General features: G+C 41.5%; 1 protein-coding gene across 1 annotated transcript; it reads left to right on the plus strand.

Moving 5' to 3' along the window:
- The first annotated feature begins 246 nt into the window (after positions 1-246).
- crispld2 (cysteine-rich secretory protein LCCL domain containing 2) lies at positions 247-13,297 on the plus strand. The gene is made up of 15 exons (XM_034117059.1): positions 247-472; positions 2,307-2,665; positions 3,754-3,872; positions 4,721-4,853; positions 6,353-6,468; positions 6,894-6,994; positions 7,081-7,275; positions 7,362-7,422; positions 7,535-7,601; positions 7,689-7,819; positions 7,972-8,015; positions 8,130-8,202; positions 8,442-8,517; positions 9,444-9,574; positions 11,710-13,297. Exons 2-15 carry the CDS (start codon positions 2,384-2,386, stop codon positions 11,759-11,761), a joined length of 1,581 nt encoding a protein of 526 aa, XP_033972950.1. The 5' UTR covers positions 247-472; positions 2,307-2,383; the 3' UTR covers positions 11,762-13,297.
- Positions 13,298-14,558: the final 1,261 nt, after the last annotated feature.

Raw genomic sequence — 14,558 nt, forward strand, 5'->3', positions numbered from 1 at the left:
ATAAATTGCAAAAAATTGAAATATTCAAGTAAAGTACAACTCTCTCAAAAATGATGCTTAAGTACAGCACTTGAGTAAATGTACTTAGCAACAGCAGGGGTGTCGTAAAGTTTGAAGCGTGTCTGTAGCTTGGTAGTAACTGTCAGAGTGATTCAGAGGCTGATCTGACATCAGCTTTCTGATTTACAGGATCTGTAGTTTTCTTCCTGCTCGTCAGCGCGCGCACTCTGCAGGAACATTTTTGACTTGAGGGCGGCTGGCGAGTGGGGGAGTGGGGAGAGACAGTCATGTTTTCCTCTGCTCCTGAGGGGTATCCTTCTCTATATAAGGCACTGTGAGCTGCTCAGGAGTCCCACAGCTCCTGTGTGCTTCAGGAACACCGCCAGCAAGCAGCAGCTCGCGCTCTCAAGGGAATACTACTCCGCGCGCACAGGACAGCGAAATATTCCTCTGGACACTAGTGAAGATAGAGGTGAGCGAGATGAGACATTACACACATTTGTTTGCAATGGGTTAGATCGATTTCACTGTAGATCTGGAGTTTCACCCATAGCCTACTTTACAATGTTCATCCCCTTGCAAAATGAATTAACGATGCAACTTGTGACTGACGTGATTTTGTGTAAATGAAACTTTACTCTTCTTCCTAATCCCTTTTTATTCACTCAGAATGAAAATTAATTTATGACGGGTGAAACTGGGTTGCAAACCTTTCCACTGTAAAAGAGGCTGCTGCCAATACACTGCCATTCATTGTGAGTGTGCAGCTTTCCATGTTAATGGAAGAGCAGTAGCTACCATGATGGAAAATAAATATACAGGCACCGTGCTAATGAACCAAGCAGTTAGATATTCTAAAATGTAATGCTAGATTTTAAGTCATCAATCACATTAGAAAATTCACCCCAAAATAAACTTTACAGTTAGGGGGTCAACCATTGTATACATTAAAATTGAATTAGTGTGCCAATCTTCAAAAAGCATTTATGAAAATGTATTTAAATCAGATCATCTATATTGTGTTTACTTTGAACCTGGTGCTGAGGTCAGCCTGTGTTCAGGAGCACACCAGAGGCAGAGAGGGCTCGATTCCTAAACAACATGAGGATGTGTACATGTGTCTGGGTCATCTGCTCTGTCTGTCACTCTGGTATAACATTCATGAGAGGCATGAGAAGGGTGCAGACAGAGGAGCTGGTAGAGGTTCAGTGTGAAAAGGGGGCACAGGGAGCGGAGCAGGGTGTGGTGCTGAGCGGCCCGCCGGCTCTCAGTGCCCAGAGCTGGCACAGCATGTTGACACAGAGCCGGGGCCAGACCTCAAGCCGCCTTTTCAGCAAGAGGGAAAGAGGTGAGGAGATTCTAGGATGAGAGCAAGCAGTGAGCTAGAGCTTGGTTTATTTTGTCTTTCTTCTCCGATCACACTGTCTGCTCTTCTCTCTTTATAAAACGTTATTTGGGTTAGCAGAGGGAGGTCAGATGCACTCTCTGTTACAGAATATTGCTCCTGGATGTGTCAGGAATGCAGTGTTTGGCGGTTCAGCAGGGTGAAAGCTTCTCAACCTGAACTCAGGTCTCCCTCCTCAGTGTCCCATCCTGCTGCTCAGTTTGCTTAGAAAATAATCAGAGTGGAGAGGTAGGGAGTATTTCTCAGGAGAACTATGGTGCAAAGCAAAGTCCAGGTTATATTTACTAAGGATGCTAAAAGGCTCTTTATAACAGGTGCTATTGAAGCAGGCCTATATTATTACTGGGTATATGCTTTCAATTATGCTTTTAAGGCAGTGAGGGTTAAATAAGCACAGTCCTAAAAGCTGAAAGTCATTTAGACTGAGTTTTTCTTATGGATTCAAAAAAACTGCTTGGTTAATTGTGGCAAAGTTCAAGTTATTTATGTGTTCATGGTACAATTATTGAAGCAATTAAAAAACTTTACACTAAAGAACATCATCACCCAGCTTTAAAAAGGACTTGCATGGCTGTTGTTTTGGATTGCATCAGATTTGATAGTGTGCCTGAATAACTAGATGTTATGCAACAACAACAAACTGGCAAAAGACTAAACTGACAGGAAGCAGAACAGCTGAGAATAAAAAGTCCAGAGTTTGCTCAGCATCACAAGACTGCCAGTCTCAGTTTCAACATAACACAATACAAAGACATTTTTTTAGAATGACATATTTCTAAATCAATATTACAACCTTACATTTAAAAATGTGTTAAAGAAAGTGACTCCTATATTGGTTTAGAAATCTGCTGTGTGGACTCGCACAGTGGGGAAAAACTCATGAAATACTTCCTCCCTGCAGGTTGTGTCTGGGATTTCACACACGACGCCCTGTCTGCTGCCGTCTGCGAGTTCAACCCAGACAGCCCAAGTGTCAGAATGACCTGCGCTGCCATGACCTGGTTCCCTGTCCTCTCCCTCTCCCTCTCCCTTCTGCTGTTGTGCGTCAGTGACTCAGCTTGCCTCTTCCTGCCCGACTCCAATGAGCTCAGGCAGCTGCTGAGCCGCTACGAGCGGGAAGCGGAGCAGAGCAGCAGCGGCCACACAGCCGGCAACAGGACCCGCCGTGCCGTCCGCTGGTCGGACCGCGAGGAGATCCTCCAGCTGCACAACAAGCTGAGGGGCGAAGTGTACCCCACTGCCTCCAACATGGAGCACATGGTGAGACATGTGCCAATACACCAATCACCTATTGAGTGTAATTCTTAATGATGACTTTACATCACAAAGAACTTGCTTTGAATGTGTCAGCAACCCTGAAAATGTGGTTGGTGATTAGATGAAGTTGTATTCTGCCTAGAAAAGCATTATTCCTCTAATAAAAACCTTTTCTCTCTGCTGGAAACATGCTGTCATGATGGCGAACTGTTGCCAGCCGCTGTGCAGCTCTTTTACAAGGAGGATAATAATGCTGAGTCTGTCTGTCCTACCTGCAAACACCCCACACCGGAGATGACAGGAGAGCAAGGGAGGGATGGGTCAAAGGAGGACAGAAAGAAAAAGACTAGAAAGGGAAATGAAAGGACAGCATGTCACATTAATGTGTAAAGTATAAGAGTGTTTATTGTAGAGACACACAGGAAGTTTTCGAAAAGTACGAGCTCCATAAAGTTGAGAGAAGCAGTGGTGGCCTGTGAGTCTTTGGAGTGTGGTTATAGCTGTGAGGGAAACTGTCTGAAGATTTACTCTGCCCAGTGCTCTCTCAAATTCCTGCGAACAGGCAGTGTGTGTGTTTGTGTTAGTGTATGGGTGTTTGGGGTTACAGTGATGACTGTGTGTGCATGTCTTAGAGACCACCAAAAGACTGGAAATGTACTGAGGAGATGTGCTTTGAGGGGCAATGCTGTATGCAGTCCTTCCTCCCTTCATAGCAACCAGTCCATGTCAGGTGTCTTCTCCACTTTCCAAACACCTCTCCATCGCTGTAAAGTAACCCACTCAGGAAATGTGGATAATTCAGCTGTGATCGCTGGAGATTTGTAGTGGACCAGGGCCAGCTGCCCCTCTCAAATTTCACTATCAAAGCTTAATGTTGTACTCGTATCCAGCTCAGTTTCAGCTCACTGGGAAGGAAGGAAGTGCAGGAATTAAGGCGTTGAACAAGTTTTGGTTATGTTTCTACTGAGTCAGAACAAGATTATAATGCTTAGGCATGTAGCAGATGCAGCAGGTGAATGTCAAAGGTCTTCTCATATGTGTCTAAAAAAGTGAAAACCTTGTCAGAGAGTTGTTTTCCTTCATGTGTACAGGTCTGGGATGATGAGCTGGAGCGGTCCGCTACTCACTGGGCGGAGCAGTGTCAATGGGACCACGGACCTCAGGACCTGCTCATGTCTATCGGGCAAAACCTGGCTGTTCACTGGGGGAGGTGAGATACAATAATACACATAGTCTGCATAAAGAAAACACAGATATTGATTATTATAACAGGGGAGGAATACTCCAGATTGTCAAAATACTACTACCAGTGCTATAAAACAGTTTCAGGTATTAAATGCAAAATAAGAATAACGTTTTTTGTTTTGCACAAACTGTTTTTTTGAGTTAATCTGTCACATATTACCAGTGTTATATGGACTTTCTACTTCTGCCTTCTTTATAACAGTATGTATTTTTTTAACTGTCAAGAGGAAGTTGTTTCCTGTTAACCAAAGTGAGGAGAGCTGCTCCTTTAAAACAATATTAGTCCATTAATATGTGTGAAGTACAAGCATGTGTAGTGCTAGTCCTGCCCTTCCAGGAATCTGCTCCCATTCTCACAGCCGCTCTCTTCCCTCCCTGTTCACTTCTTTTCTTCCTGTGCCAGCAAACCGTGATGTGGAGTCCTTTTGTTTTTCCACTCCCCGTCTACTCTCTCCATTTATAAGCTCAGCACTTTTCAATACCGTAAAAAGACATGTTTATAACAAGAGCTTGAAAAGATTTGTTGGGCTGTGGAGCCATGTTTATGTTTTCTCTTATCCTTTTTTTCAAACTGATTTGATTTCCCCTGTTATGGAGGAGGGGAGCAGGCTGCAGTTCTGTGTGCCAGGTCAAATTCAGACTCATCATTTGAGGCCTGAAGGGAGGAGGAGGGGCAGGGGCAGTGAGGTTTATACAGTCTGGCCAAAGCACCTGGCAGCTGTCTCAGATATTTCCCTTTGCCCCTGGTACCTGGACGTCCTGTGACTGAGCCCACTGTCTGTGTGTGTTTGTTTGTGCGCGTTCGCCCTACAGATATCGTTCTCCTGCCTTCCATGTCCAGTCCTGGTACGATGAAGTGAAAGACTACACCTACCCCTACCCCAGTGAGTGCAACCCCTGGTGTCCAGATCGCTGCTCCGGGCCCATGTGCACCCATTACACCCAGGTAAGAAGGGGAATGAGTTCAGGAGAAACATTTAAGAAATGTTAAAGGGAAAACTGCTTGTCTTGGGGAGTACAATTCTAAAAAAGCTGTATAAAAACTTTAGGTGTCTGCATGAAGACTTAAAATGGCCACATATGATATTCAGTTTGACTGTTACAAAAACACACAAATCTCCCACCAAACTGTCATTAGTTCTTTTGGCCAAGTGATTCATATAACAAAGCACATGGCAGTGAGTTAAAAGCTTACTCTCAAGATCATCAGTGATCCAAGAAGGTGTCATTTTTTGGTTGAAATACATTTTTCCACTTGCCCTTGAAGCGCATACTGTAATGTGTACCATTCGTATGATCAAATCTGTTTAGTATCAGGTCATGTGCCTTCTTTTATCTCAAACATAGAACATATTTCACCACATGTGGTGTGCACCCTATATGATGTATCACATCATTTATGTGCAGAGTTTTTGGGGGACTAAGGGGTTAAATGACAGACAAACACGTAACTTGTAGACAGTGAAGAAATCATAAATAATAGACAGAAAGAAGATTCTAAAAGTTGATGAGAAAATAAGGAAATCAATCATAAGGAGACAAACTGGCGAGTTGGCAACCTCTTCCTCTAGACTTTACTTTGTAGCTGCTGGGATGAGTTTACAGAAATATCCCTACTCCTCCCTCTGCCCTCACCCTGAAACCTGATCACTGCCATCTGGTAGTCATTTCCAGACACACCAGACACCCCTCACTGCTTGACCTGGATTCTTCTGAAGATGCTGCAGAGAGGAGACCGTGTCAAATCTGAGCATCGTCACCCTATCTATGTCCTTCAAAACCTGGAAGTGCCCTTAGAACAGGCACTCATACTACATAGCTTCCTCTGCACAGAAATTAGACCCTGTGGATAGACAGAGTACATCGAGCTGACAGCCAGCCCTCATCAGTCTGTGTGCTGACTCACTGCTTCCAGTGGCTTCTGTACCAAGGAAAAGATGAACATTCCTGAGGAGGGAGAGCGCACATGTTTCAGAATTTGGGAGGAAAGTGAGGAGGAGTTATGGAACATGCTGTGTTGTATTTGCTGTCAAATGACACATCATTTATCTGAAACACCACTGCAGCAGCTTTCCGTTTAATAAGGCGTTTTATTTTCCCTTAGACAGTTTTGAGATTGTGCTGACTTGTCTTTCTTCTGAGTTAAGCTATACAAGCATTACCACTTCTATTGGGATGATGAACATGTTCATAATGGGGGAACAGATTGCCAACTGGTTTCACACTTAACATGCATGTGACTGGGGCAGAATAACAGACTGGGCACTTCTGGAAGTCCCAGTGGCCCTGTTAATCGTGACTGCCTATCTAGTTGCTTCCTCTGGAATGACTGATTGAACAATGGGGCTGTGAGAAAAGTCCTTGCTTTAGTTTGCTCTGCTCTGTCTGTTCATTCAGCATTTGCTTTTTCTAACTATGGCCATTATTGTATTCCGCTTCTTACAGCTGGTCTGGGCCACCACTAGCCGAGTGGGCTGCGCCGTGCACACGTGTCCAAGGATGGACGTGTGGGGAGAAACATGGGAAAACTCTATTTACCTTGTGTGCAACTACTCCCCAAAGTAAGCTCAAAGTTCCTCTATGTTGCAGTGTCCATCAACATCTCTGCTCTCTCCACTCTCAACATTCTTCGTCCTTACAGTGCTCACACATTAGGGTGTTTCCTTCAAATAGCTGCCCGACGGATATGTAGCACCGGTTGTCCGAAACATTAGTATAACATATTGAAACCATTACAATTCCTCCAGAAGTCAGAATCGAAAAATAATAATGAAGCACAAGGAAAGAAAAATAAGAGCAGAGCAGGCCCTTGTTTTCCAGAGAGCCCACAGGATGTAATTGCTGGAGAGACAAAGAGGAGTGTTTTATTAGTTTGTGGGATTAATGACTATTATGGGTGTTGTAATTACAAGGCCTTGAGCCCGGTAACGCTTGAGTGATGATTCATTTCCACCTTACTCAAGCTGTGCACTGTTCACTTCTGCAGGGGCAACTGGATCGGCGAGGCTCCATACCAGCACGGCCGCCCTTGTTCCCAGTGCCCTCCCAGTTTTGGAGGAGGATGCAAGAATAACCTGTGCTTCAAGGGTGAGCAGACCCACATGGTTATCATTTAAATATAGTAACAATAAACGTGTTACCAAACCTGAACCCATATCTGTTTGAACATATAGACTCTCAGCGCTCAGAGACGGAGGATATGAATGAGGTGGAGAAGCCTCAGGTTCCACTGCCACCTCGTACCACCGCCAAACCTGCGCCCAAACCTAAACCATCTGCTCCGAAGAAAACAGCGCCCAAACCGTCCGTCCCTAAACCCACCACACCCAAGAACCCTTCCTCAAAGACTCCCAGCAACACCTTTCTTGGTAGCTACAGCAGTTATTTTTTAAAAACAAGTTAAAGTTTCCTGTTTTGTGTATTTCCTTACAGATTTTTTGTCTCGTTCTTGCAGTTCAGACCATTAAGTGTGAGACTAGACTGCGAGACAAGTGTAGAGGCGCAACCTGCAACAGGTCAGGCTATTTTTTATGATGTGCATGAAATACGTTTTACTGCCTCTGATTTATCGTGCTCTTCCTCTCGATATCAACTCACTTTTTTCTCCATCTCATTTTCTGACTGTAGATATAATTGTCCTGCCAATTGTCTGAATAAGAAAGGAAAGGTTTGGGGAACTCTCTTTTACGATGTGGTGAGTCTAGCTTACAATAAAAAAAACATATGCAACAATTCATACATTACACTTTATATTTACAAGTATAATTATTTTTTGTTTCAGCAATCAAGTATTTGCAGAGCTGCTATACATTTTGGTGCCATTGACAACAATGGAGGAGTGGTGGACGCCACAAGGATGGACAAGTTTCCATTCTTTGTCAAAGCTACAAAGAATGGCATCGAGTCCTCCAGGTAGATTGTTTGCCCTAGTTTAGTCTTATAGGGAGAAATCACATGATAAAACACGTTGCCCTGCGTCTATGAGTCACATTTTGTGCAATAAGGGAGCTTTTTAAAGATGTCTATCGTTTCCTGTTTCTTAAACATCACAATGTCTTTTACAGTAAATACAAACCTGGCAATGCCTTTGTGGTGGCCAAAACAGAAGGTAAGTGATCAAAGGTTTCCAAATAAGAGCTTGAGTCATGATTGCTCTTAAATTCACAGGCTGACAAACACATATGTGGTATATTAATGGTATTTCTCTCTCTCTCTGTGACAGAAATGACTGCTGACTGCTACACCACAGTGGCTGAAATCTGCCCTTACAAGAAGCCCAACTCTAACTGTCCAAGGTGCTTAAATAAACTTGTAATCTTTTTTAAATATGTCTTTCTAGGACAGGTTATAATTGTTAGAAATACTCTAGATGAGTTAACACAAAAACATATCCTAATATTTCACTTTGTTATAAAACCATTACAAAATATACAGTGCTTATAAATGCCTAATAGAGGATGTTTAAGTATTGTGTGAAAAAAACAAAACCCTTTTCCATTAATGTGACCCCTTATCCGTCAAATTTGTTTCTCAGAATCTTCTGTCCGGCCAACTGCAAGACTCAGCCATCCTATTGGTCACCTGTGATTGGAAACAACATCTACACTGATGTAAGTAAAACACTGTTTTAGATGTGCTAACAGACAGAAAATGAAAGTGAATCTGCCACATGGTTAAGTTAGAGTGAGGTAAGACTAAGTTAGACTTAGTAATGCATGGCAGCTACGGAGAGCTGTTGAATCACAGTAGGAATACAGCTCATGGAGAATGGGAGTAATGGTGAGGTAAGCCAGAGACTACCAGGGATGTATTACCCAGCATGGGGCCTGACCACTCACACTGATTATTCAAGTGTTATCTCTTAGTGTTTGTGTCTCAGAGATAGGAGATGGCAGAAATCCTTTTTATGAAATCTGGTTTTCATCATCACTCTGTAGTCACCTAAATTATGTTCAGAGTAGATTAGTCATTGTAAAGTACCCTCCAGGAAAAGAAGGGTAGACATTCGTGTCACTCTTGTGGATTTGCCAGTTGTCACAGTCTCATGAGGTCAACGTGGTGTTAAACAGGGTTTTACCCTTTTAACCGACCTAGATGACGTCCAGCTGGACACATAACAGTTTCCCATAGATCTTAAAAGTCCTACAATATTCGAAAAATAAAGGCAGCAGTGTGACTCATAGCAAGTTTGCCAGGAATGTTTTTGCAATCTCAGGCGACCAAATGTGTTTCTACAGTGGTGTAGAAGCTGGATTTTGGTTAAACAGGAGACATAAACCATCTGGTGATAAATACTGTATGAGTGTATGGACAGTGGGATCTGTGTTTACACTAGAAATGAATGATTCAGCTCCAGACTGCTGATAAGAGCTTACGGTTTGTTGCACTGGCTGTGAAACAAAATGCTTGGGTGACTTTGAATTATTGTCATATGTTTTGTACTGTATTTGATAATAAAGGCATTACAAAGATTTGGAAAAAGTGTTAACCATCTTGTAAAAGCACGTCTCCTCTTTGCGATTCTTTCTTTCCCCAGAGCTCCAGTATTTGTAAATCAGCCATCCATGCAGGGGTCATCAAAGCAGACGGTGGTTTTGTGGATGTTCTGCCCCTGGACAAGAGAAAGAGCTATGCCCGAGTCCTGAAAAACGGCATCCAGTCTGAGAGGTACCATTTCATTTCTTTACTGTAACTGTCTCTCTTGGATAAGGATTGTTTGCACAATAACAACATGTACAAAACTGAATGGGTTAAGGCATTTTGTTAAATAGTTTTTTAACATGTTAAAATGGCCGTATTATAATCTAAGGCTAATAATCTTTGGCTCCGAACTGTCTGGCTTCAGAGTTAGAGAAACCTTTTTTATCTAAAAATACAACCATTCATGTTTAGAAATGATATGTAGCAGCTTCCAACTACAAGCAACCGTCTGGGAGCTTTGAAACTGCAAAGCCTTCATCATTATAAAGAAAGGTTCATATTAAAGCCTCGGGAAGTGTGGAGTTTTATCACTAAAAACATATGTATGAGCACTTTATAGATGTGCAACATGTAATCTGCTGAAGTGTTATAGGAGTGAGGTAGTTTGTATTGGTTGGTGGTTAGGATCCCCTGATAATGTCATAATATTTTCCCAAACCGCTTGCCACATGGTCTTTGCAAAAAATGTTCTCAGCCAAAAATATGCTCGGATTTATGCAAGGTCAGCAAACTAACTGCAATACCAAGCATGATTAGTGCCACCTAAGAAGGTGTACCGCCCTAACAGGTGCAACAAGTACAGGAGAGTCAAGACTGCACACAACCCACCAGTCAGAGGAAACAGTCTATACAGTATATGCCCGATTGGGAACACCTGTGTCAGTAGGCGTTTGGTGTCTTTAAAGATACATTTTGCTTCATAATTAGACTGAAAATGTAGTTTGATTTCTGACGTTATGTCGTTTGCGTTGGGTAAGTACTATAGGGAATGTTTTCGCTTTTAAAAATTAACCTCGGTAAAAATGTTTTAATACTAAATAAAGAAATATCTATGTATAAAATAATATTTGTCTTTAATGCTTTGACCAGCTTAGGCCATAATATTTGACCGGTTGGAGTTTGGTAAAGAAAAACCTTGAGATACAAATGAAATTAAAACAGGCTTGTTTAGACAAGTAACTTTTACAAGAAAGTCTAAAATATATCTTAGAAAAGGTGCTGTTATTCACTATACTAGCTTGATTTATGCCTCCAGTAATATTGCATGCAGGGGGTTCCCTGCAGGCGCTCCATGTTTCTCACATCACTCTCATGGCCTCGGCCGGCTGCAGTGGACTGGCTCCGGTCAGGAAGCCGTTGCGGGCAGTTCTGCTGGCAAGTGGGGTTGTAAGAGTAATGGTGTGGTTTGGTGTGTGGATGGGCCACACATGGGATCTTTGCTTACTTTACTCAGGCATTTCAATTGAGTGTGCAAAGTGCTGAATGGCCGAAATATTCCAAGTCTGACTACTATGAAATCTAATGCAGAACTGCGAAGGCCTCGCTCAGGGCACTGGGAGAGGAGGTCAATAAACGGCGGAGAGAGAGTCTGTGCCATGTGCCAACATCATGGCAGGGTGGGCAGCTTGGACTGGACTCTGTTTCTGGGGAAGTAATCACAGCCTATCTGATTACTCGAGGATGGAAAGGCTGTCAGCCACTTAGTCAGTGCTTTCCTATATGGACAATTATCTGTGATCTGATACCAATCGCACTGGTCTATCATGATTATTGATCATGGCAGAGCCTCAAGGTCTCTCCAACAATGAACTAATTACAAAGTCATCAGGTTTAACACATGTAGGAAAAGGGCAGACTCAGAAATTCGGCAACAATGAGTCATAATGCCAACACGCCATTTCCAAAGATATTGTGCACACCATGTTTGTGTGAGTTTTATTGAATCGGCGACTAGGAGAAATTGGTCAATACTAAAAGGCAGACTTCTTGGTATCACAAAACCACAAATATGGAAAAACATGTATTTATTTATATGAGTCAAAGGGTGATTTTGCGCTTCAATTTGCTCAGCACGGGAAGTACTACTTTCCCTTTGAACACAGTATAATGTGGCTCTCTTAATGTGGAGATGTGTGACACTTTAGACGGGATTCAGTATAACTCGGACTGTGCTGCTTCAAATGTGATCATGCCTTTCCAAAATATAATTCACAATTCCAGTGACTTTTTTTACAGTTACATGCTTATTGCTGGAGTGCCCTGAGTTGCATCTGTATAAATGGTCTTGGTTGTAACACGCTTTTTGTGTTTCCTGTTTGCAGTAAGAGCCACACAGAGGGAGGTTCTTTCCGACTCTTTGCTGTGAGGGAGTGAGACTTCAGATCAGAAGTGCAGAGAGTCACCTCAGCGGCTCCTCATGAGCAGGAAGTGCCCACAGGTTGGAAACCATGGTCGTTCATCTGTCTCTGTGCCTTCGTCAGAACAGACAGAACGTTCCAACACATTTCCAACCGGTAAAAGTCCAGCATTTTGTTGGACTTTTATTTTTTACTTATTAATAGTTACTTAATCTGTGAAACACACGTTATATATATTATTATGCATTTAACAGCTGGTGCTGGAAGTTTTGAGTTGTTTTACAGAAAGTATTATGTTTACATGTTTTTATTACAAATTCAAAATGGTTTTCATACACAGGAATGTATAATGATCACACTGTATTTAATCATTGTGTACAGAATATATGATATTTTCTTTGTTTTAAAAATGGAGTACCATATATTAACAGGTCTTATTTGATTGTATTGCCTTTTCTGCTCATCTGGATCATCTTTGCTTTTTGCTCTTAAGTATTTAGCTAAGTCGTATTTATAGGTTAAGTGGTTTACTCATTGTAAGCGTGGACATTATGTTTGCTGGGTGATAAATGGAAGTGTATACAGGCAGCGGGCACTGCTGTACATAGATTTAGTTTCCCTTAAGAAGGCTAGTTTCACTTCAGTGCCAGGCATGTTGAGGTGAGTTAGTAGAAGTGTTACGTTGCTAAGTCCACTGTTAAGTATATGAGCTATGAGTTATATGAGTATATGAGTACATAAGATAACAAGCTGCCATTTTATATTTATTATTGCTAAGTGCTTTCCTAGTATTCTAATCTCTCTTGTTTCTGTAAATAAATGAAAATGCAAAATTTGTCCCCTCCCCACCAAAGACAGATGAATGTGTCACATGTTCAGGAGAGTTTAATGTGTAGAGACTAAATCCTATCTCAAGGGGTGTGAACGATTTTTGTTATCATTAAACTGCAAAATGTTACACTTTGCAGCACATCCAACAAACAAATGTAGTATCACTACGTAAGGCACTGTTGCCATTGGTACCTAATTTTAGTACTATTCTTAAAGCAATGCCTCATTTTATAAAAACGTACTAGCTTGCATTTTGTTTTTTGCACAGGAAAAATGCATTTTGAGCTTAGTTATCATCCCTCATGTTAACTAATGTAAAGTCCAATTTGTGCTCCAGTACTTGGATGTCATAACAATAAGTATAGTCACTCTATCTCTTTGTTTCCCGGGGGATACAAACCATGCTAGTACAGAATGTTTTTAGAGTAAATACCTGGCCAAGAAAAAACTAATCTTTATCTCTTTATTCTACCTCAGTCCTATCGCTACGCTGGGCAGTTAAGTCTTTTCTATAAGGGAATTTTCATGGGAAATGCTCAAGGTTTTGTAAAGGTTTGGGAACTGTAAATACTTAGATTATTCTGTTTTTAATAATCCTTATTGCAGTAAGATATAATTAATGTGTGTGAATTTGTTTAAATTGTCTTGTTTTTATACTGGTGTAGGATGGGTTCTATATGTTTTGCACAATTTGAAAATAAAGTAAGATTTACAAATGCTACAACTGTTTCTGTGAACCATTTGTCCAGTAAATATATGCTTTTCTTTTACCCTTTTATTGAACTTTGTGCCACAGTGGCATTTCCACATGAGAGAAAATCTTTGTGATCTCTACTTTCTCGAATCTAGTTTGTCCAGTCCTGCATACATTATTTATTACGAATGAAATGTAGCCCCAGGCCACCCAGGATTGTCCGTTATCATTGGAAGAATATCGCTGACCATGTTCATAACCTGGCTCTGCTCCTTTCGGACACACACAGAGCGAAGTGGAACAATACATCGAAGCAATCGCTTTTACTTAAGGACCACATACATAATCTGCCAATAGGGCTTTGGTTTATGGTGGAATGATTTCAGGAGAAAGAAAGTAATTCCTAGGATCCTGATACATTTCCATGACCTTGTAAACTCCCATGTTACAACCTCATTATCTGAGATAATCACTATTCCATAAATGCGGTTATTATTTGTCTCAGAAAAAGGGAGAGATGATCAGAGCATGTGGGGACTAACTTCATACATCCAGGGCTTTTATAAGAGGCAGATGTTCAGTTTCAGTTAATCCATGGTTGGACAGGGCCCTGGCCACTTTACAGATAAACAGCTGCAACTGGCTCGTGTGATGACTGTTTTACTCCTATTGTCAATGGGGAAAAAGATTTGTACTCACCCTGTTAATCCACTGACTCCTTAGAGGAATAGGGCCAAGTCCAACCTTCTTGTCCTCAAATGTGCTTTGAACAACATATTGTATTGGTTTTACAACAACTGCATCACATAGGACTCAAAGGGTATTATCATTAAATATGTATTTGTTTTTCGTCATTGTCATTAAAGTCTCAGTGTAAAAACTCTTCTGGATTATCTGGTGACTTTTATCCATCACTTTTCACACATTTTGTAAAATGATATATTAATCCATAGTCATTGCAGGTCTGTCACAAGAAAATAACTGAATTCAAACAGATTACCTTGTGTTTCCAACTATCTGCTAACACAAACAGGCTTTGGAAATAATTGTCTAGTTCTTTGGTCATTGAGCCACCAGCACATTGCTTTTATAGGAGAAAATGTTCCTTTAGCTTCTCTGCTGTACCAAAAAAGTGCAACCCCTTTTTCAACAATCTGTCACGTGTCAAGACATTCAAAGAGATGGATGCACTGTGTCTGGCAGAAGTTTGGTGAGCCAATGGTTCTCAAACATTTCTGCAGCTTTTTCATTTTGGGTGTAAAGTAAATAGAAGTTCTTCTTTTGTGAT

Source organism: Trematomus bernacchii, unplaced genomic scaffold (assembly GCF_902827165.1).
Source record: "Trematomus bernacchii unplaced genomic scaffold, fTreBer1.1, whole genome shotgun sequence".
Taxonomy (NCBI): domain Eukaryota; kingdom Metazoa; phylum Chordata; class Actinopteri; order Perciformes; family Nototheniidae; genus Trematomus; species Trematomus bernacchii.